This window comes from Epinephelus moara, chromosome 22, assembly GCF_006386435.1.
Source record: "Epinephelus moara isolate mb chromosome 22, YSFRI_EMoa_1.0, whole genome shotgun sequence".
In the NCBI taxonomy this organism is placed as follows: Eukaryota; Metazoa; Chordata; class Actinopteri; order Perciformes; family Serranidae; genus Epinephelus; species Epinephelus moara.
In genome coordinates, this window is record NC_065527.1 from 11,076,668 (window position 1) to 11,101,777 (window position 25,110).

General features: G+C 42.2%; 1 protein-coding gene across 1 annotated transcript in view; it reads left to right on the top strand.

Annotated features, from left to right (window-relative positions):
* csmd2 (CUB and Sushi multiple domains 2) overlaps nucleotides 1-25,110 on the top strand; it is a 284,867-nt gene that overhangs the window by 90,191 nt on the left and 169,566 nt on the right. The window contains exon 5 of the mRNA XM_050034139.1: nucleotides 2,222-2,429. Within this exon, the coding sequence (XP_049890096.1) occupies nucleotides 2,222-2,429 (208 nt within the window). The remainder of the gene's footprint in view (nucleotides 1-2,221; nucleotides 2,430-25,110) is intronic.

Sequence of the window (25,110 nt, forward strand, 5' to 3'; positions counted from 1 at the left end):
CCTGTGTGGAATATCAATGCTCTTCGTCATCCTTTCTTCTCTCTACCTTCTACTTCCTGTCACTCCCTCTGCAACAATCACCTGTCACCCCTCTCGCCATCTCTCTCTTCCCTCATTGTCCACCCTCCCTCTGCACTTTTCTCTCGCCCATCCTCGCTTGTCACCTGTCATCCTCTGCATCCCCTTCTCCTCGCCCTTCTGTCGTGGTTTCCCTCCTATTCAAGTTCACACCTCACAAGTTTCCGCTCGTCCGTACACTCACTTGCCCTCCCTTTGGGGGGTTGCCGTGGTGACAGGTAGGATGGATGATAGACAGGGCTTGGCGCCTCTGAGCTCTTCCTCCCCTCCCTGAAAACACCACACATACACATACACAGGTAAGTGGCTGCCCACTAATGAATATCACACCACCCTGGCACAGAGGTGCACCCATAGACACTCGCATAATTTAAGGAGCAGCATCAATTTGGATGCGTCATGCAAAACTTCTTTTGATGTGTCCCCACCAGTACATACTGTAGTGACGTATACACACAGTATTCTGAAATCTGCATTTCCATGAGTTTGACTCAGGAATAGCAGCTCAGATATCACATGATACTGTATTGTTCAAAGCTAATCTGTAATGAACATATCAAAAGGAGAGCAGGGGAATTGTCCTGGCAACACATTAGATGCATGTTTCATTATTTAATAGTCTCCGTAAAGAAGTCTTGAGGAGGGAAGAGCTGCTTTGATTAACACAAATCTGAATTAATCAGAACTTAATCACCCCCCCCCCTTTCGTTACATTAGGTTGCATCACACACTCCACTCTGCTCTGTGCTGATGGTAAAAGCACTCTAGGGCATTTTGAAACCCTGTGACTGGTGTCTCTCTGGCCTATGGCGAAAATTGCAGACAAAGGAACAATATGCTGTAACTCACTGAGACATTTTCATGCTCCTGAATTTAGAAATCTGCATTTTGGCTAGTGGCAAAAAGATCATTTGCGGCCATAAATAATGAATAAATAATTCATTTTAAAAACTAAAAATGCTAGAAAGCACACAAGGTTCCTTGCAAAACTTCACTCCGCAAAGTTACCACCAAGTTTTGCCCACATAACAAAGTTCAGAAGAGAAGACTTCTCTCGGATCATCAGTATTGTTAGTCATTGACAAGTCATCTGCCATCTTGAGACATCAGACGGGCACATATGGGTACTTAGCAAAATGTCAAGGCCGTGTCTCCTTTTGGGGGATAGAAAGCCAAAGATTCTTATTGATGTCAGTACAATTTGATTTGTTTTTGGAGAATAATTTTGACATGTCTATATGCATTTATTTCCCTATAGCATTTGTTTTACACTAGTAAATTAAGGTTGCTCGCCGTCATGTCCCTTCAGTCTTCCCTGTGCAAGTGCATCTATATTTTATGGAATTAATAGTGCCATAGGCTAAGTCTTGTCTGTTAATAATCAAACTGTTAATAGCCAACTGGATTTTCCAGTTTCTCTCCTTATGTGACAGCGCATTTCTTCCCCCAAAAAGAGGAACAGGGCCTTGGCGATGATGGTTTGGTCTAAAGCTTGGAGCCAAAGCCCTTATATCTTTTTTACAACATGGCAGGGTAACAAATTGGAAATCAAGAGTTTTAGATTTATTGTTGTTGCAACCAACTACACCACAACCCTTTACCTTGTGTAATCACAATCTCCTTTGTGTATGGTGTTGCTGTCTACCCAGAGCGCTGGACTGTTTTCCCTACAAAAGAGGTGGTGGTGAAGAGAGCCTACTCTGGACGACGTAATATTGGTCTGATGTTTATGATCTCAAAGCGATATAGCAGAATGATAATAATCGGTCCAGGTTTTGTGTAACAGAGTGAGCCTGTTACTTTAAGAGAGCGTTGTCTTTTGTACGGTGTGTGAGTATGTTTTATCTTTAAAAGGTACATATAATCGATGCCCCATCTTACTTTGGCCACTACAGTACAGATCTGGAAAAAGCTTACAAAAGCCAGTAAGAATTTTAACGACTGCTTATGGTCAAATCTGACCTTTAGCTGCAGTTAAGCTGCAGTGTGTTTATTAGCCTTTTACTACCTTGCCTCTGCTCCTGTTTCCATTTGTCTGTACATCTTCAATTATCTCTGGCCCATAAGTCTGGGATTATCTTTGTTTAATCTTCCCTCTTTTACTAAGCTTTTCGGCACTTTCTCTTTCCTGTGCTCCCTGCAGCGGATGATGGGTGTGGCGGGACACTGCGGGGCCAGAGTGGGGTGATCACCACCCCCAATTACCCAGCTGAGTACAACAACAACGCTGACTGCACCTGGACTGTGCTGGCTGAGCCAGGAGACACCATTGCCCTGGTTTTCTCTGACTTTCAGCTGGAGGACGACTATGACCTGCTGGAGGTCAGCGGCACTGAGGGCTCTTCACAGTGGTGAGTAGTCAGCCTCCAGCAATTTGTCTGGAGAGTGAGCTGAGCTGGGGACAGAAAGGGAAGGGGAGTCCACTGGTGCACCACCTGCCCACAGGCACTTTAGCAGATGAAGGAATGAGCTGGTTGAAGTATGGTTGGAAGTGGATGGGTGTTGTGTTGGTCCAGTGGAACTAAGCCAGCTCAGAGTGACTGTGTGTGGACCATAGCTGTCTGAGAAGTCTGAGGGATATAGCAGGGGAGCAGGAATCGATTCCAACATCAGGGCATTCAAATATCAAATGCTACAGATAGTACCTCTGAAATGAAAATAATAGAGAGATAAGGTATTTATTTGATAAGCAGTTCACAGCTTTTTCCCCCATCAGGGTGTATCATGTAGTCTGTGGTTTTAAAATGTAATTTGAACACTCAATCTTGGTCACACACCCTCACTCATTCTCTCAATTACTCAGTCTCACACAAATACACATGCTCAGCTCTAATGATGAAGAGGTAGGATATCCTGGTGTCAGTGTGGGTCTCTCACCATCTGTGGCAGCTCCTCCTCTCTCTGACAACTCTCTCAGCTCAGGAAGTAATTAGTGAGCTCGATTACCACTGCCAGCCGTATAGTGTTGTTTCACCCACACACACACACACACATACACACACATACAAAGTCGTGCCCATATGGGCACAAATGGACATGTGCAAATAAGTATTCACACTTTCCGTCAGACTTCCATATATTTGTGCTGGCACTCTGAGAACTTGTACAAACAGATGTACTCTTTCACACTCTCCCTGTCACTTTGTCCCTTCCTCACTCACAAGGCTGATGTTAGCAGTAAAGACATACTTGGGTTGAATACAGGTGGATGAATGCGCATGTTATACACCAGGAAAAATGTGTTGTACCATCTGTGTCTTCAGTTGAATATAAAAATGCAGGTTTAGTTTCAGGATCATGTAGGAGACAGGCAGTTCAGATAAACAAGAGAAGACAGAGGAAACTTTGAAGTTACAGCCACAGGCAGTTGGCAGGAAGGGACAAGGGGTAGCATTGGCTGAGCTATTAAACACTTGAAACACACTGACACACGCAGAGAAAGATGGAGGGATAGAGGACTGTTGATAGAGGAAAAAGGTTCAGAAAGAATATATGAGAAGTCATCTTAGAGTGAGATGGCCTCTGGAAACTTGTGTCAGTTTCACTCATTCACTCAGTAGTTAAGCAAAAACGCTTCCCGAGAAGAACTTGATTGACTCTGAGCGGTCTTAAAACTGAGAATTGTGCCTTGTAGCCTGATATTAAAGTCTCTTTGAATCTCTGCTTGGCCAACTGAGAGTTGATCGCTTCCCAGACTCCCACGGAAGGCAGCCTGACTATGCTTCTTTTGCACATTCTACGATGTCATCAGCTTCTCGTCCCAGACTTTGATTTGCTCTCCGTTGTCGCATGGGGCGCCCAAATCTCTACTGAGTCTGTCATCTTTGTGGCGATTGTTGCCGGGGGCGCCTATGGTGGTGCACCTGCGGCATGGCTGCACTGTCTTAAAGAGCAATGGAAAACAGTGGGAAGAAAGTGACTAGAAAAGAGGGAGAAGGGCTATTGGCAAGAGATGCAGAGTGCAAGTCACAGTTGATCATGCACATTGCAAGAAAAAGGCAGCACAGGGGACAGAGGACAGAGGACATGTTGCAGACATGCTGGCTTCCCTCTATTGTTTCATTTTTACTAGTCATGCTGGCTTAGGTTTTATGCACAAAGTGTTGACTTCAAAAGTGTCGGCGGTTTTCTTCCAAACCCTAAAACCTCAGCAGACTATTTTCAACACTACCATCTAATCTCTTAGGTGTCTGAGTGGTTGGGTATCTATAATTTTAGAGTTTGCAGGGAGGAGTAAGGACAGTCAAAGGGGGTGACAGGGTCAAACAGTAAGAACCAGCAGACACCAGAGGAGAGAATTGGAGAGGAGGGCAGGACCTTTGGAGGAGAGGGTGGACGTGGAAGTGAGGAACTAGATAGATGGGTGGAGGGCTAGCAACTTCCCAGCTGGTGGCCAATTAGAGAGGTCAGCTGGAATGCTATGATGGTGCTGACCTAAAGCACACATCCTCTCAGCGAATGGCTCAGTAAGCCCTCTCTTCCTCACACACACACCATATAATTGGACTGGTCTGAGATTTAATCATGCTGGTTTGTACAGGGAGAAGTTATGGCTAAGTTTAAAGTGCTGTTTCTTTATTTCAGGTCCTCCTTTAACTGCGAATTAAAGTTTACAGTCCAATTTAGAGTCAAAGCATTGTCTCTTTGAGCTGATTGTTCAAGGAAATAGGCATTACGTTCTGTCAGGAAAGACATAGCCTGTGAGTTATACCTGGATTCTTTTTATTTTCCTCTTGATTCTCATCTCAGATCCCTTTTTCGTTGTCTTCAATGGTCATACCTCTTATCTGAAGTTAGAAAGCACACTGTGGCCGTACCGTATGGCAAGAATTATGGTGTTAGTGTGCTTCTATGATCTTACAGCTATAGAGTACGTAAAATGTTGGCATCACATCATCCCACAAGCTACTTAATTCAAATTTTGGGAAGTTCTAGGAGCTGACAGGTTAAGTGGTCCAATGGAAGGAGAGAGGCAAGGGATCAGGGTCAAAACCATGTGCCACTAATCAATCCACAATAGCTCAAACGAAAGCGGGTCAAGTTTGCAAGCTCCCTGTTCTCCTGTTGTGTGTATGTGTTTTGAAAAGAACAGAATAAACAACATCAATCACAATCAAGAACATCACCCCGTCGCATATGTGAATATGCTTTTGCTCACTTGAATTCTTGTCTGCCATACCATCCACTGCTTTGATTGGCGGCCCTGCAGAGTTAGCATTCGGAAGAGGCAGCAGGAGAAGACAGCCTTGAAAACTGACTTCAGGAGCTGAGATGTGCATGTGGATTGAATGTGGCAGTGGGAAGGGCTGGTAAAAACGGCAACTGAATTCCGCCTCCACTCTGCATTACCCCGGCAGGACTTCTTCGGTGTTGCTCGCCCAGGGGAACACATTACTCTGCCATTACACTGTTTGCATCCACATTGATTTTCTTCCCCATCACCATCCACTTTGAGGCAATGTAAATAACGCCTGACGCACGCCAATTGCCAGATGCTCATTCGCCCGCTTGCTACTAAGTGGAACTCACAGCTATTTGACTTGTAATTTTCTTAGGCGCTCAATTGTTTTGCAGAGAACCATAATGCATTTTCATCTACCAATAAGGCTCCCTTGAGATGTTGAAAGCAGCTCTCGCAACACCTTGGTTACTGTAAATAGAGAGTATAAAGCGCCTGAATCTGGAGTTGAAAGCATCCTGAGTATTGCCATTACTCCCTTGGTTTTACAAAAAAAAAAAAAAAAGGCATTCTGTTGAAAAAATTGCCGCATCACAGTTCAGTGATTGCACCATTTTACAGAAAGTGTTCCCAAACAAAACTTGTCTTCATTTTCCGTTCTGGTAACTTTTGCAAACTATATTTCCCATGAGGGTTATCTTTTCTTCTCTTTTTTTCCATGCAACCCTTCACTGACAACACAAAGCTGCTTGCGTAAATGCAACTTATTTCTTCCTGTTAGGAGATCTGAGAACCCAATGAGTTTTGATCCCTCTAGGTAACCTCCCATCCTTTCCCCTCTCTTTTTTAACCCTGCACCCTATGGACCTGAGACACTAACATTTAGCCAGTATACGGATTATCCCTGCAGTGCTGATATGTGTCAGCTTGTCTCAGCCCGTGGAGGGAGCACGTCTGTGTTTGTGTGAGTGAGACAGAAAGAGATAAAGAGTTGTTGGAGGAGAGTACAGAACACTGGATATATATTGATTGGCTGTTAGGTTGACTCACCTGAGAGTGAGTGAATGGTCTTCGGAACAGCTTTTTAAGTCCAGGGGCTGTTTTCTCCAGCTTCCGATGGGAGTTGCAGCAATATGAGTATGTTTCATTCTTGTGGAGATAAATGCCTCAACTTTTGCTTTTGTGTTTTCAAAGAGATTGGTAAAGTTTCTTCATGTTGCGGCTCAGGAGATTTAAGTTTGGGTTCACTGCAGCTCAGATTCAGGTCTAATTTACCATGGATGATCCTTTGTCAGATTTGTGTGCATCACTGTGTAGGTATGCATACAGCCATGAACGTGTGTATATTTACACTTGTATGTAAATGTGTTTGTGTGCATGCCAACTGCTATTTACCATGTGGGTAACAAACCTGTCCCATACTTTAGACTCCTAATGGGACTCCACAGCAGTGTCCATCATGTCAAGCGATTGGCTGCCAGGTGTATTCCCCTTTTTAAGTATTTCCTGTTATAAAACAGTCACAGTGAGAGTGTGTATGGAAGTGAATAATTGTGCAACATATCCTCCTCCTGACCATTGTTTGCCTGGCAGCACCAGAATATGTGGTTGCCCACCTGCGATCCCCAAAGTCCCCTGCTCGAAAACATAATTTATTGTCCGTTTGGGCGCTAAGACAGTTACTTCCAGCAAGGGAATACAGAGTATTGGCAGCATATGCAGGGGCACTTTGCATAGATGTGTTTTTAAATGGATACGGTGTGATGGTTGGGTGGGCCTATATTCTCTGTGTGAATGTTGAATACATTTTTTTGTCCTATTTCTTGTGCTGTGGCCTGTTTCTCTCAACACGGACTGGTGGAGTAAAGGAAGTGTTTCGCTTTGGAGCTTTACCGGTAATTCACCACAACATCTCTAGTCTGGTCACGTCTCGGAGGGTCTGACTCTGGCGTTTCTCCCTCTTGCTGTCTCTCTTTATCTTTCTCAGTCAGCCTCTCTCTCTCCCTGCTACGTGGGTGTCATAAAGCATCTGAGTGGATAGTTTAGTCTGATTGTCTAATGAAAGTCTACAGCCTTTCATTATACATCCTATCGTCATTTACTGTAAGCTGAGCTCTCTTCATAAAACCAACATACAAATCATCCCAAAACAAAAGTAAACTAAGGGTAATAAATAGCATGCTTTGCTTTTAGTAACGTTTTTTTTTTTTCAGATTCCAGACTTTGAGTCGCGGCCCAAAGTATTCGTGAAGTGCATGTCAGAAGATTTGCTTTTGATTTGTGCATTCACAAATGCTGGTTACTGTTGACTCATGTATTCCCCTAACTTTGCATGTCTGTTGCAGTGGGGATGATGTGCATATCTGAAAGCCCACAACTATACTTCTCTAAACTTTACAATGGAGAAAGCTCATGTGGAGATAAACATTGGTTGAGATGGAAATGTCTCATGGCTGATGCGAGGGATGGTAATGAAGCCCTGACGCACGTCAAGGATCATCACGTCAAAGACAACGGAAAAAAAAAAAAAAGAGCCCCCAGATCGCGTTGTGAGGGGGTTATATATACCAGCCACATCTATCACATCCTCTTATCTTGCTGGATCTAGATCGCTGTCTGTTTCTCTCTGTCCTACCTGTTCTTTCTCTGTCTGTCTACCTCCACACTCTCCAGACTCATCTACCGCTACATTTCCCTGTTCTCCACTCTGTAGATGACTTTCAGACCTGTAGCTGTTTTTGCTGAGGTTCCTAAAAGTTTAATTGTGCAGACTCTATAATTTTAACTATGGGAGTTTGACGTACTATAAATGATACCTCCATTGCAAAATTAAGAGGAGTGTCTGAGGCACTCTGGTTTTTCATGTCCCGAAATTCAAGCGGATAGTCAGTACTAAACCTACCGCATTTTTTTATTTTCACTTTCTCACATCCCGACCTTAACAAATCGGCCGTATGGTCGCTCCTCCCGAACACGGACATCGACCACACTCTACAGCTGCTTCTGCACGGTGTAAAGCAGTGATCCGTAGCACATAATATTCCCACCGTCACACCAGTCCTTATTCACTGCAAAGCACACACCTCCTCTCCTTCTCTCGCCTCTGCTCCTCAAAGTGGACATACAGTAGAGCTCTCTTCACCATTGTAGAGTTCCACTTGTGTACAACAATATGGAAAGCAGTGATTCAAATGTCTCCTGATTTTCCATCAAATTCGTAGGTTTGTGGCATTACCAGTGTGTTGAGTTTTTTGCTGTACAGATACAGCATATGTACTGTATTGTACTGATATACTGGATGAGGGTGAGGAAAGAATCAGTGTTAGGAATCACCTAAATATCAGATGTTTTGTAAAGAACTTCTTAATTGCTTCTGTCAACCCAAATCTACCAATTTTAATTTTAATTTACTGAGTACTTTTTAATATGAATTTCTAAATGTCAGCTCTGTCCTCTTGGATGCCTTTTCCCCCCATGCTTCACCTCTCTTTTCTGCAGTGTCAGCTTTGTACATCTAAAACCATAGTTTGGCTTATCGGCCTGTGCTCGACCATAGGATCAATAGCTGTCTTTGCCAGTCTCTCCACCACGGCCCCTCAAAGTCTGTTTGTCTGAGTCAGGATTTATTAACAGCAGCGCTTGGTTGAGGACTCAATCTGCAACGTGCCATCGATCAAAACTGCAGTTATGATGAACTTTGCGCCACCCGCCAAGAAATGCTCCAGCGGAACATTATCTCCAACACCTGGTGCCTTGCTGCAGATTGGCTCACCCCGGTACTCCACACTTTGTTACTCCCGCTGTCAAATTGCTCAGGCTAAGAGCTGGAGAGGAGATGGGATTTGGAGTGCAGGAAGCAAGGTTAGTGAATATGGGCCAAAGTATACCCATGTATTCTATCAACCCCGAGGCTTGCCTGTGTGTTTTCAGTTATAATGTCAAAATTACACCACAGCAAGTAAAAGAGGGAAGGCATTCTATTCTTCATTATTACATAGCATTAATTGATCATTGATCATCTGTGTTATGTTAAAAAACAGCAGGTGCAGCAATTTACTCGGCAATATTTAGTCAAACCTATAAACCAGCTCCCCCGAGGCAAGCAGCCTGGATAGCAATGTGTCTGTGTAAGCATGTCTAGCCATGTGTTACCTCACTCCCATCCCAGTGAGACCAGAGAACACGCAGAGGTTAGAGGTAATGGCCCAGATCAATGTGCCCTGACTGGGTGTCTCTTTAGTTGTGTTTACTAAGCACTGCACCATTGGGATCCAATCTGTCGCTTTTTACAGTCCCACAGATGCACTAATGGCTTATGATTTGTACACAGAGACATATTTAAGTTACGCACATTGGCGCTCTGGGCCTGCAAATGGAATGTTTTTTTGTTTTTTGTAGATACATTATTATTTTGTTTATGCAAGAAAGACTGTCATCATGTCCTCATGAGAGGACTTTAATATTGAATGTCCATATCTCAGAAGCTACTGTACTGTATTACATTTATGACAATTAGAAAATGTATTTGTGAGTAATCCTCTTATCCAATGTTATTCTCTTGATCTACAATCCCCAAAACACTTAAGCCTGCTCTTCAGGACACTGGAGCATGGGTCCTGTTTATCCTCTTAACAGTGCCATCCGTTTTCCTATATTTATTATTTGATTATTTATATTAAGAGAGTTGCAGAACCGTTGATACTGTGGGTCCAAGGATCAGCTTAGTCAAAACTGCATCAATCTCTTGTTCGCTTTCATCATCTGTCACTTGTGAAAACAATAGTTCTACACTCGTGTTTGTTCGTCAGCTTCCACTGATGCTTCATCGTACAGCTCACTTTGATCTCTTAATTCAGGTCCTGGGTCAAGTGCTACTAATCTAAAGAAGGATGGCTTGCTTCACAGGCTTTGTGTTATGGTGTGATCAAAAGAGAATAGAGGCTGTATGGAAATTGATTTTGAGTGCCATGCTTGGTCAACATCAGTGTTTTCTGCCAGATTTCTATACCCTCAACCTTGGCCTCCTTCAATCTTTCTTTGAGAGTGTGATTGGGGTGACACGCTAAGCTTCACAGGACTGTGAGGGACGTCACACCAGTCGATTAATCAATCACAGTAATTAGCCAAGATAGAGCAAAAGGAAGAGGGAGGGCCGAGAGGAGAGGCTTACAGAGAAAGCAACATATGAAATCAATTGGCCAAAAGCACAGAGCACTCAGTGGTCTGTTGTAGAGGACACTGGCTACGGCAATTAGATTGTAAAAGCAGGGCAGTGAGGACAAGTACACGCAGCTCTTTAATGCCAAGTCATTGCTTTGCATCTAACTGCATAATGCTGTGTGTGTGCGTGCACTTGACAAGGTACTGCTGCACTGCAAAAAGTCCAACAGGTTCTTGTAAAGTAGTTCAGTATTCAGGCCACATCCACACCAATATGTTTGTGTTTAAATAAAAAAAATAAAGTGACATCAGTTCACAGGAGCATTTTGGTACCATTTTGGAATTAATCTCTGTCGATATTAACAAGCCTGGAAACGCATATTGCATGATCATTCATGTGAAGCAGATTGTCTACCCTGTGGTTGGTTTGCGTAGTTACAGAAAACCCTACTGATATGGCAGAAAGTAAGACCACAGATTTCTTTGCTCGGACAGACACTGAGGTGGAACTGTTGTTAAAGGTAACATGTATGTATGGCAGGCAAGGCGGGGGAAAGAGATTGGTAGTTGTTACGAAGTACATACGACAACATATTAGAGTGGTATCGGGAGCATTATCCATCGCTGGAGGAAGCCATAGCAAGAGAGGAGAGGAGTACTTGACAAGTTGTGACTGATGAGACCCAAACAGGGAGCAAACATAGGGGTCTGCATCATCATTTGAAGCTGTCTTCGCCAAGATTGAAACACGATCCCAGAGTTTATAAACTAAAGCAGAATCCGTTTTAGGGTTCCCAAAACATTGAAATAGTGTGGACGCAGGGCATAAACAAACCAGTCCATCCATCCATCTTCTAACCACTTCATCCTCTTGAGGGTCGCGGGGGGGCTGGAGCCTATCCCAGCTGACATTGGGCAAGAGGCAGGGTACACCCTGGACAGTTCGCCAGACTATCACAGGGCTGACACATAGAGACAGACAACCATTCACGCTCACATTCACACCTACGGACAATTTAGGTTATTTTAGAGTTATTTAGAGTTATCAATTAACCTGCATGTCTTTGGACTGTGGGAGGAAGCCGGAGTGCCCGGAGAGAACCCACGCTGACACGAGGAGAACATGCAAACTCCGCACAGAAGGGCTCCCACACCAGGGATCGAACCGTGAGGCGATGGTGCTAACCCCCACACCACCGTGCCGCCCCCTAAACATACCAGTCGTTAGGCATTTAAAATGAAAATATATTCGTGTGGATGCACCCTCAGCCTGGAACTCTAGATGTTTGTCCTTTGGTTGAATAAAACCCTTAATCTGGCCAGAGGGCAGCAGTTAGCCTTTTTTTCATGTAGGGAGCGTTAGCAAGTGACAGTCAAGGGCTTTCCTTGGAGCATGCTTATTCGCTGTGATTGTTTTACTGGCCTCTCAGATAGATTACAAACCTTTTCCCATTGGATAAGGTCAAATGTACAAACCAGACAACAATGGAAAAGAAAAAAAAAAGATTTAGTTAAATGTTCTACATTCATGAGTACAATGATCTCGATATGTTTAATTAAAACAAAATATATAGTCCAATTCTGAACAGACTGACTCTTAAGGTGGATCTGTGTTTGCAGGATGGCCATACTGCACTAGCAGCAGAACATCTTGTTCCTGAGCATCCCCTGAGTGGACGGAGATGTCACTGTCTGATCTGGGTCACTGCTCGACCACAACACATCCGTACTCTGTGTCTCTAACCTCCCTTTTTCACAAAACAACTCACAAATATGAGAACAAAGGCCACAAACACACGTACACCACACACAGTGCGTGGCCTGCCGTGAAAAACTAGCCTTCTTGACAAGTAATTTACCATGAAACATCAGCCGAGGGCGTCAGATAATTCCCCTTCTTTCCAGAGCAAATCAGCTCGCTTTTGTTGAATCAAGCACCATTGTGTTGATTCTAATGGAGTGATCTGCTGTTTGTAGACAATGGCACTTGTTTCTATGGTGCTAAATCCCAGTGCAAGTAAAACTTCATTGGAAACCAGTAGACTCAACGGCAGAATGAAAAAGTCGCTGATTTTTAAAATTAAAAAACCTAGACACTGAGACAGCAATACAGTGAGGTATCAACCATTTTTTTTTAGTCTTAATGGCTGACTCATTGCAGACTCCTGGGAACATATAGACGATTGAAGCAGCAGACATACAGACTGAGTCATCTTCGTCTTTGATGACACATCACTCACACAGTGGGGTTCTTTCTCCATGTTTTCGAGGTTATGATTATGTACAAAATATCCCTGTATTTTAGGGTTGGAAGGCTCACATTTGTGGCTAGTAATAAAAGAAGGAACAAGGGAACCTGCAAGGTGAAATAAAGCAAGGACGTGCTCGCTGGTTTGGAGTGTAATATATCTTAATCTTCTTCGGGACAGGTTGTGTGTGTGTGTGTGTGTGTGTGTGTGTGTGTGTGTGTGTGTGTGTGTGTGTACAGTCAGTACGTATTCACTTCTCTGGTGCTACTGTGAACGTGCTTATGTGTGCGCAGAGTGGCGGTGAAATACCCCTCCTCTCCCCATTCATCAGACAGAGGCTGTCTTTTTTTTTGGTATGAGGTGACACGAGGCCAACCTGAATATATTTACAGAGGAACCTTTATGAACTCTGGTGAACGTGCCTTGACCGGCAATTACAGGCAGCACAGCAGCGTGCCTCCATAAAACCTCTTCTCAACTGCATCAATAAACGTGCGGAGGCAAAGGGTGACAGGCAATGCCGGCCCTCGCTGTAAAAAGACTCAGCTGCAGTGTCGAACATATAGAGGGGCAGTCTGTGTCTTGATTTAAAACTTTTTAGTTTTGGCAGAAATTCATAATATTTGTGTGTGTGTGCACTGTATGGAGTTGTTCAAGTCCTCCAAGAGATTATATTTTTTATCCGATGCAGGCAAGATAAGGAATTTTTGCCTTTGTAATATTATAATAATTGCACTGTTTTTGCTCCTGAGTGAAAGTTGAAGAAAACCAGTTAACTGTGGTTTACAAACATGTGCCAAACAGCCAAGACCATTGTAATCAAATTTGAAAACATAGTCTGGCGACCTGTCCAGGGTGTACCCCGCCTCTCGCCCAATGTCAGCTGGGAGGCTCCAGCCCCCCCGCGACCCTCAAGAGGATAAGCGGGTAGAAAATGGATGGATGGAAGGTTCTCAATCAAAACATGACTCAGGTAGAAATTATGCTCACTAGGAAATGATTATTAAAGATTTTTTCATGTTACGTTTCGTCATGTTAGGTCATATTATTCTTATAAAGTAGACGCAAATCAGTCATGTATCATGCGAACTTAACATTAGCATAGATGAGTCTACTAGCCATACAGTTGCTGTAGCTAACATTATGTGGCAAATTCAATTGTGGGGAAGCCCAGCACTGTTATCTGTGGTCAAAATAGTCCTACTAAAAGTACTCTTATAAGCATGTTGGATGTTGTTGTAACGTTATAAAGTTACTGTATGCATTAGCTTGGTGGCTCGTCTTCATCGTCTTCTTCGCCTACTACTAGTACTGCTGTTACTACTTCTTCTTCTGGTTAATGGTGAGTGGCGATTGGCATTTAAGGGGCATTGCCGCCGCACCCCTCAGGGCATATGGGTGGTTTAATTATATGAAAGATTTATCCACCGTTTATCATATTTCTATCAAGGAAAATGTATGGTTTTATCACCCAGTCCTACATATATGTATATACTGTGAATGTCAAGGTATTCTGTTTTGCATGAACAAATACCACAAACCATAATAACCTGCAATAACCATAAAAATAAATAACTTATGACATTATAGGTTTAAAAAGGTTATTACATTATGTATTATTGGAAGGCTATTAAATTATGATTTTTATTGCATTTTTTTATTGCATTATCAGCAGGTCTTACATGATGAGTTGTCTTGAGGCTTTGAGGTTGAGTCAGATTTTTCCTTTTCTTTTTGAATAACTGATTACACTCATTGCAGACAAGGCTGTTGCCTCATCAGGGGTTAAGGCAAAGCTTAAGTGATATAGTGGTTATATGATCCATTAGACCTCCTCTGTAAGTGGGTTTCTGCTTGGTAGAGATTTTTGGAGAGTGCCAGAGAGGTGTCAGCATCATATTGATCCCACAGCACTGCAATTTTTCTTAATCCCACTTTCCCCACCGACAGAATGAGACAGAAGCAAAGACAGAGAGACAGGCAGAAAAAAAGTTTTAGCTTGACAAAGCTCTAACATAATACCTGTATGATGACAGCACTTTGCAGGTGCACCTTTTGCACTTTTAACAAACTGTTGGTTCCTTGTTAGTGAAGTCACCTAAAATGCTAAGACGCCGTTGATCTCATGAAGTTGGCGACATGTATATTCTCAAATAAATGAGAGGGCACACACACACACACACACACACACATACACCAAACCTGCAGTTCATTCTCATGTACTTTGTAGCACAGGTTATCAGTTTCATCCATGTGAACCTCATATACCACTGACGTTGCACCCGTCTGTGTCTTTTGACACCGAGGCTGCCTGCTTGCCTGTTTTTTTTTTTAATTAGATGGTGTGATTAGAGAACATTGACAAGAAGGATGGGCTGGGAGCGAGTAGAAAAAATAATTAAAATAGGGATTAGTCTGGTCTGGGGCTCATGCAGACAGAATTAACGGCTAGCGCTGCCTGGCTCTATCACTAGCAGATCAGTGTTGCTAATATCACGGTGTTATTAGCTTCGCTATCCCCCCCAACTGTGTGATAACGGAGGATTACGGAAGGTGCTGTGGCCAGTGAACCAGGGAGAAACAGTGTGATTTGTCTTAGCATGGCTAATTAGTGCGCTGTTTGCATGGATGATATGGATCAGCGATGAAGCTGATCCTTTGACAGGAGGCCAGCTTTGGAAAGCTATATTGTAGCTCAGTGCAAAAATACATGCAAAGTTGTTGATGTTTGGTGCATATATACATAAATAAACAAAAATGGTCATTACATTTAAATGTTTACTTGGTTAGTATGGTAAGGACATAGACTGGATAAAGATTTTGGACATTGCCACTGCGACATAACCCATTAGTTCATGGTCTCCCATTTTGAAGCTTCAAGCATTTAAGCTGTCGCCATTTTGGATTTTTGGAGCCAAAAGTGACCCAAGGACAGGAGGGTGGAGCTGATGAGGCATGGATCTCACCAACCTGTCACTCAAAATTGCCATGCCCTTAATTTTGCATAACCTTAATAAAACTGTAACAGGTGAGATATATAAAAATTCGATATCTGTGGTGACCAAAAGGTTATTTTTAAAAATTTGTAACCCTGTTTAGTCGCTGTAAAGTCAGGCATTTTAACATGGAGGTCTGTGGGGATTTACCTGTTTTTGGAGCCAGCCTCAAGTGGCTGTTGGTGGAACAGTTTTCATTACTTTCGCTTGGGCTTCATTTTTTAGCCCCGAAAGTTGCCATTTCGGCAGGGGACTCATGGTGGTCATATCTGCAGGCCTGGTTCTCAACCACCCAAATAACGTCATTTTCTCTCCTGTTGAGGTTTGGAAGAACAGTAACAGATACACCAGACCAGCACTGAGAGGTTCAGGTGCTTCTACCCATAGGCCAGTAGCATCTCAAATGAGAGCACTACCTAAGACTGCCCAACCCAATCCATTCGTCCATCCATTTTCGTAATGGCTTATCCTCTTGAGGGTCGCCGGGAGCCTATCCCAGCTGACAATGGGTGAGAGGCAGGGTACACCCTGGACAGGTCACCAGACTATCACAAGGCTGACACATAGAGACAGACAACAATTCACACTCACATTCACACCTACAGACAATTTAGAGTCACCAATTAACCTGCATGTCTTGGACTGTGGGAGGAAGCCGGAGTACCCGGGGAAAACCCACCCTGACACGGGGAGAACATGCAAACTCCTCACAGAGGGGCTCCCTCCTGGGATCGAACCAGGAACCCTCTTGCTGAGGCAACAGTGCTAACCACCAACCACCGTGCCGCCCCCCCCAACCCAGTCATCTACATATAATCATTGTTACCCTGGACTGGAAGTTTATCCTACATGATTTGATGTGACAAATAATTTGATTGATTGATTGAAACATTGCCTTGTAGAGGGTTTCCTGTGTGTCTTTCACCACACTGTTCTGTCATGGTAATTACTGTTGCTCTGCCATGGGTCTAGGATACCGCATAATGGAGTGCTTTGTTTGATCTATTGGTTTGTATGTTTGCAGGGTGGTAGCATGCATTGTGTTGTTAATCCTGTTCTGTAGAAATAATTTGAGATTTAATGTAAATGCATGAGCATCAAGGAGCACTTTAATGCAAATGTAACTGACCAGCATCTATCCATTCTCATATTTCACTTTATTCTTTGCGGCTGTTTTCAAGTTGAAGTTCTTATCTTTAGTATTGCACCCACATCACTCTGTCTGAGCTTAAAATGAAAAGATTCAGTGTTCAATGAGCAAATCCTGATGATGAAATCCCCTTAATAGCTGCAACAGATACAAAATGCATTGCATGTAGGACAAGGATATATCTGTGAAATGTTATTGGCTGATTTTTGTGGTTTAAAAAAAGTGCTGTTGTGAAATGATTGGGTCAGCACAAAGTAGTGTTGGTGCTCTTTGAAGAAACTTTGTTTCCTTTATATGGTTATGAATTCTCTTTGCAGTGTAAATTAAAATGAGGTCTGAACTTAAATGTGCCGTTTCTGATAAAGCAGAAAAAAGTAGTATTTTATTTGAAGACTATGTTTCTGGATAACCCCTGACTCAGAGAGCTGTGTTCCTTCTTTCTCGTTTTTGCCCTTTTTTGTTTGAGTTGCCTTTGCTTACACACTTGATCCTATTAGTAGAGCTTTAACTTTGAAGGGTATTTTTATGTTTTGTATCAGAGGTGAAGAAAAGGCATTTTTACCCCTTTAATGTGCTATAAATAGTACCATCAGTGCAAGGCAGATAAGTAGTGTTGCTGAGGGATTATTCTGCCTTTTCTTCTCTTGGTGTGGAAGCCACAGGGAGGGGAGGGGAGGGTTGGCTATAGGCTACACCAAAGCTAATACATTTAGTTCCTCTTAGCATCCATCCTTTTTTCATACAGTGTGCTGACACAGTCTTTCTTTGGACTTTACCTCCTCTAGTTCCCTTCTTCCCCAGTTCATTATAGAATATACCATTCTCAAGCTGGTTTTTCATCTTTTCATCATCCTTCATAACAATGCTTCCCCTGACAGCAGAGTCTTCCTCCAGAGTCCTTAATTGGCCTTCTGCAAGCCACTCCATTGTACTTATCCCTTCATTAATACTTCTAAAAACTGTATATATTGTGACTTTCACCATACATACTGTTACACTGCTCTCTCAGGTTTATTGGCTACTGTCCCCCGTGTGTACCATTTAAAATTTACAATGTACAGATTTGTACATTTGTGTTTTATTTTTGAAATATTAATCTCGAAGTGACAAGCTTTGAACACTGAAATCTAAATACAATCACAAACCTATTTAAGCAGAATTATAGATGAATGTCTTACAGTGTTTTCACTCTCACTCCATTCATTCTTTCTTCCTTTTGCCCCTGTGCCATGTTCTTGGCTCCAACCCTTGGCCTGGTTGGGGCTCAGGAAGCCCCACGGCAGATTAGCTCAGGCTTTAGCTGTGGTCCTGACATCAAAGGTGCAAGGAGAGAGGAGGGAAACAGCAGAGGAGCAGAGACAGAGGGCTGCAAACACTGGCACCAACATGGACGGGGTGAGGGGAGGACACGGAACAAGGCTGAGCAAGTGATGTGGAGGATGAAGGGCCACAGAAACAACGGGGAGGTTTAAACTGAGACACTGTTAAATAGAGGTAAAAGGCAGGGGGACTGGATAGAGAGGAGGTGAATTAATGGCTACAGGTCATTTTGTTCAGACCAAGGTCAAATAGTGTTTGTGCAACTACATCTCATTTCTTAATTTATCTACTATAGCTGCCAGATCAGATTGATTTCCTCATCTAATAACGGCAATTGAGGACTGGACAATTACAAGTAACTCAACGTTTGTTTAGTAAACTCTTGCATTACCCTAGTCTGGTCCCACAAGTGAGCCCAAACCATTGTTTACTACAAGCACATTCAAAGCAGAGTTTATTAATTATTTACATTTAACAATTTTACCCAGGCTTTGTGGGCTGTACACAGTGGAATTTAAATACTAAATGTACATTACTCCTCAGAGCCAAGCAATTAATGTTCCTTGTCAGAATTAAGCGGGATTAGAGTTGATGAAACATTAATGATCCTGTGGGGAAATCTGATCATTATAGGTGGAGAGACATATATTCTAATAAAGAAAATATTAAATGGAAGATTATATAGCGGCAGTGCATTGCAACCACATATCTACAGGACAACAGATACAGTAATTGCACCATGTACTACTGTATGTAGCTCTCTTGACCTAAACTCAAGGTAATGTTACTCAGTTGAATGTACTGTATATTTTGCCCATGCCCTCTACAGATACTGTCATCTAAAGGACACGTAAACCTCTTAAATGGCAAGATAGCTTCCATTTATCTGACTACCTACTCCTGATATACGGCAAGTGAGTGAGATCACACAGGCAGTAACTGAGCTTTTATTGTGTCTAGTCTCAGCAAGCAGCATGCACAGAACATTGGACATAGCCTCATTCTACACCATACAGTGTATAGCTTACAGTATAGCTTGATTGTAGGCTAATGCTGTTACCATATTTGAGGCTACTCTTGGCAGTCTTTATTTTGACAGCTCCTAAATGGCAGTAAAACACTAACTTGTTTTGGACCTCAAAACGCAGTCTGTTTGTGTGAAGTTTTACTCCAAGGGCATACAAAAGGAAGAGATCCAACATGAATGATTCCAGCTTCCTCGTGCAGAATATAATCTCATCCCTTAAAAAATATGTCCTCTTAAATCTGTATATACTGCTTCCTGCTGCAAACTTCCTGTCAAAAGCAGCCAAAGGATCATGGTCCACTTTGTGTTGTTTCAATTAGTTCAATTTTAGAGGTAGCCAAGAGACGGTAAAATGTTATTTAATATGGAAGAAAGTAGTATAAAAACATGGTTACCCTTTATTTGCCTTCACATTTCATGACCATCAGGGGTCCTAAGGTAGTCCATCCATCCATCCATTGTTGTAATTGTCTTGAGGGTCGCGGGGGGGCTAGAGCCTATCCAAGCTGACATTGGGCGAGAGGCGGGAGTCACCAATTAACCTATCCCCAACCTGCATGTCTTTGGACTGTGGGAGGAAGCCGGAGTACCCGGAAGAAACCCACGCTGTCACAGGGAGAACATTCAAACTCAACACAGAAGGGCTCCGTCCTAGGATTGAACCAGGAATCCTCTTCCTGTGCGGCAACATTGCTAACCTCTACACCACCGTGCAGCCCCGGCCAGGTAGTGCATACCTAAAATCAGCATAGCATTTTCTAAATGGGAGAAATCAATCAGGACCCAGCTAGTGATTTTGACTAAAAGTATGAGCATTTTTTAAAGGGTTGAGAACATATTGGTGTTTCCGAGATCTTCAACAGATGGGTATCAACAATCCAGGATGCAGTTTGGGTAATCTGAAGTTTGCTGACAACAATGTGTGAGCCTGTTGGGATAACCATTTTAATAGTTGGTAAAAACTAGGTCACTTGTTGAGCTGCAGCACTTGGTCCTTACTGTTCAAGGTCCTGTGTGTTTATTGGTTATCACCTTGAACCTACAGAGAAATTCTGACTGCTAAAAACGGAAGGAGGTACTTGTTGCATTGTTTTTTTCTCACCCCTAAACTCTATTAGTTGTCACTGGAATACGAGTAGTGAATGATAGTCACTCACAGCGTTCACCCTTCCCTGAGGCAGCCCTCCCTCTGCCAACCAGGCGTGTGTTCACAGAGGTGGTGAATTTGAGGCTAATTATCAAGCACACGCTGCTGCTCAGGGAGCTCTGTGGCAGATCCCAAGACAGAGGAAGTGTGAACATAAAGTCACACACACACACACACACACACACACACACACATGTATGCACTCCTGCACACACCCACACTCACAAGAGATATATTTTTAGTGGGAAGATATTTGGGTGCTCATGGGCAGGGCATTAAAGTCACACCATTTATTTAACTGTAGCTAATTGAGTCCAGTGGGATTGTTTGTTGTTATTGAGCTTTCTTTATGAGCAAAGAAAGGGTGGAGAAAAAAAAAGACAGAACTTAACTTGTACATGCGTGCATCTTATATAATGTTCACAGCCTCTTTCACTCTCCATTCTAATCCATAGAAAATATCTGCTCATAGTTACACATCTGTTTGACTCTCCCTCTTACTTACGGGCATTATATTACACACAATTATTAATCAATTCTTGCTTTAGGGATCTAAAAAAATTCTGTAAACAGCTTGACATTGGCAAATGAATGTATTGATTTTATTTATAACCAGAGACCACAAACAACATTCCTGCTGTGAAAATACAGTATCTGTCAGTGGTGGTTAATGGTCTGCATTGGGTATTAGCTCTTGAATGACATATCATTTAGGGTGTAACATTAGTCATGCTGTAGAGACTCATGTTTTGCTCAGTGATTGAATACCTTCTGATTACCTTGGTTCAAACAAATAGGCTGGCAGTGTCATATTGTTTGTCTCTACATCTTGTTTACAGATCCTTGTTTGGCCTTCTCACATTATAAATTCAAAAGTATAAAAAAAAAGAAACATAAGAGCTAAACTGTAAAAGTATAGTGGAGTGGCTAGCAAGTAATTGTAGTTGCTGTGGCTTCAAAGAACATTTTCCCTATTCCCAATCTTCTTTTTTCACTCATTCTTAGTGTGGCGTGCTCATATCTCACTGTCAGACATCGTTGTCAGTCTGAGACAATAATCCGCCTTTACAACTTTTGAGAGCCATTATTTTTGCAGGCAGAATCCATGTTCTTTTCAGGCAGTCGCTTCTAGACATCCTGTAGGAACAGAACTTGAGCTCAATTTAATCAGAAAATATTTTCTAAAAAGTTCAAATTATCTGTAAATTTGCTACTTCCCCTTTGCTTTTGATTTTCCGTGGCAATACCCAATGGGGGATTTGAGGGATGTGCCCTCCTTGTTCACATACATCCCTTTCCATCTCCTGGGTCTGGACCCAGACGCCATCCTATCCAGATGCAGACTTATGACTGATAAATAATTGCTAATTATTTAATTTCGGCATTTCTATTTTAACTAGTGCAAATATTTGATAACTAGTTTAACAGACCAACACAGACCGATTGCATGCATTACATTATCTTATGTGCTGCTACTCAGCCAATCAAATCTGTGCGGTAACTAAATCATATTTTCTGAAATGTGTTGCTCTTTCCACTGGCACTGTGAACATTGCACATCATACGACACAACATAGCAGTTCACTAAATAAAAACTATCAAGTAACATTCATTGAAAACAATATTCTTTAGAAAAATAAATCTTTATCAATAGCGTTTTTATGGGTGTACACAGTTGTAATAGATAATAAAAATGTATATAATAAGTTGAACCTACTTGCATTTCTGGTGCCGACTATGGAGGGTAGCAATGTTTAATCAACTAGCGGACTAAATGGGCACAATCCTGATGTTCCATGACCATTGCCATAATCTTCTGAACTAACATACCCACTCAAATCTAAATTGTGGGTGTAGAAAATGAGAGATTTTATATGGCACAGAATCCCTGAATCATAACGTAAGGTAGACACAAGAACAAGGTCCCTCTCTGTGTTAAAAATGAACAAATCACCTACTGAAACTACCTGTAACAGAATTTCAATTTAAGGGACTATCATTATAATAGCATAAACAGAAATAGCTACTGTTACTTGCAGCTTCACCCTCAAATAAGGTTCTCCTGGTCACTTTGTTCAATGGACTCCAGTATTGCTGTGTATCTCCAGGAAGAGGAATGGGAAATGCACCTGGCAAACGCAAATTGTTAATGCCCCGGTCTTTGTTAATTATCCTCTGGTGACTTTGACCTATTTCATACAGGAAAGCAGAGTCAGGCAAGGCTCCACCTCAGGGCCCTGTCCCTCTTACTCAGGATAGCAACATACAGTACTTTACCCCGTGTGACTGTGTTACCGCAGGCCCTCTGTCTGTCAGGGAAAGACTGATGCTGATTGACAGCTAACACAAGGTCTCTGTCACAGCTACTGTAATCACATTCACCATGGAAAGGCTGAGGCATACTCAGTCTTTGATGCCCTGATGGCCTACAGGTATCAAATACATGAAAGATAAATATATTTTTTACCATAATGAAGTCTTAATGTGAGGGAGCTCAAGTACATGCTGTACCATGTACTATATGTGTCTATGTGTGTCAAGCGTAGTGTTTTCATAACTGCATCTGCAATTTGACAATACAATATTCTCTTATGAACATGGTTCTGGTCTGGTTTTTAAATGACCCATCGAGTTTTTTTTGTATTGACCAGCCTTTGGCAGACCTTGCTGCCTTGTCCAGCAGACACAATACAATTCCATGTCTGTACATAATAATCAATACTAAATTTCTTTAGCCATGTTGCCATGCCTCCAAACAATGCCTTCTAGCTGTAATAACTACTCTCCCTGGAGTCAGAGGATAAAAGAGCTTGAACAATACATCATCTTGACCTGATTTTGCAATGACAGTCCTTTGGACTCTCAGCTGTCAATGGTGACATGCCAATAGACAAGTGCAGGCTGTGTAGAAATTGGCTGGTTTCTCTGCCACGTTCGAAATACTAGTTAACCCTATGGGCCCGAACGACGCAAAGTGTTCTTCTCTATGGATTTTCTCCACAATCGTTCGTCATAGCGGGAAGCCACTCATATCATGTGAAACAGCGGAACCGCAGCTTTCCGACAAGACCAAGCAGTTGTCGGTAGTCCAATGTTTTCACAAGGAAAAAATATTATGTATAACAAAGCTTTCATACAGCTTTGCACACACAGTACTCTTGGATGGATTACTCGCGAATGCAGGGTTGCACAGAAATGCCACACATATCACATGAAAGCGCAAGACCAGAGCTTTCCGATGACACCAAACACATCATTGTGCTGTCATCCCATCACGCTGTAAATACAGATCAATTGTCTACAAAATAAAAACCTGACGAATTTCTTTACAATCCATTATACAGATCTTGTTATCAGTCACTTCATATAGTGAGGAATAATATAATTACTATTTTTCTTTTATCTTAGATGTAAATATTGCATGTTCTTCCAAATAAAACACATTTTTGACTTGTGAATGCGTCAGTGGAATTTCTTGCAATAATGAAAAAATACTGGCAATCATGTCCGCCTGGCACAAACCACATGTTTTGGACAGCTGTGAAGTGACAGAATGTCCCACCATCATGGTTCCTATATTGCCAGATTCCAGAGAGTCTCCCCTCTTCATATATGGCAGAATATGTCTACTTCCAACTTGCTATGGTGAGATACATGTAAAAATGTAAGAATATAGTAACACAGATTTCTTTTTTCATTTATATAAAAGATATAAAATTAATATAAAATACAGGCACATATGGTGGCAAATCTGTATAGCCCAGATTGCCCTGAAAAAAAGAAGATATAGCATGTGTATGTAGCCTTTATAATGACTGTGGTATGAGCTTAAAAGTAAAGGCAGTAAGAATACCCCAGAAAAGGCCTAGGGCCCAAAGGGTTAAGATATTTGATATATGGTGCTGAAAGTTTCCTCTGTATGACTCATATAGCATAAGCCGATAGACATATTGCTGTAGAATAATTATCATGCAGCTATACATTACTGTTCAGCCTCTGATTCAAAAGAAGTGCATTTAGTGTTTTTTTTTTTCAGCTAAATTATACACTGAATACTGATTTAGTTCCAGTCAAAGCCACTCTATCCACACATCCACCCCCACAACCTATTTGAGTCCTCTTAAGTGCTTCCTGCTTGGGGCTCCAATATTAATGAGAGAGAAATTAATGACAGCGCCGCCACTGCGCTGCCATTAGGCTACTCCTGTCCCAATTAACTGATGTTACTGCTGTCATTCTCATAAAGGTGCCTTACCATTTTGAGTTTTGAAGTTGAAATGAATATCAATTATTGTGCACTTTCAGTGGTGCTATTTTGAGAGGGGCAAATAAAAAGTTTGTTTGTTTAGCAGATGAGTGCTGGGACGACTTAAAAGCTTGCTGGGAAATGAAATAGTCTGATTGGAATGGAAGTTGAGTGATATGCTGTAGTGCACAGCAGGCAGACAGCTGTCACCAAACACCAGTGCAAACAACTTCAGCTGTACCTGTGCTTGCCTGTAAATGACTTTGGATACGTGGTGCGTGTCTATACATAGAGTATGTGCATAGGGCCATGTGTTTGTGCGAATAAATGGAGCAGTAGCCATGGATTTTGTGGATTTAGATAGAAGGAGAGTGAAGGATAGACAAGTAAGTCTGGCATGGAGGGGTTGACTCAGAACTGTCACCAGTAAGGTCTGTGCTGGTCTCTGAACATTTGTAGTCATGCAACTTTGATTAACAATCCATAACATGGATTATAGTTTATGGCTGCCTAAGGTTTATAGATAAGGTTAGTCTTACCTGTAAAAAGGTATAGAAG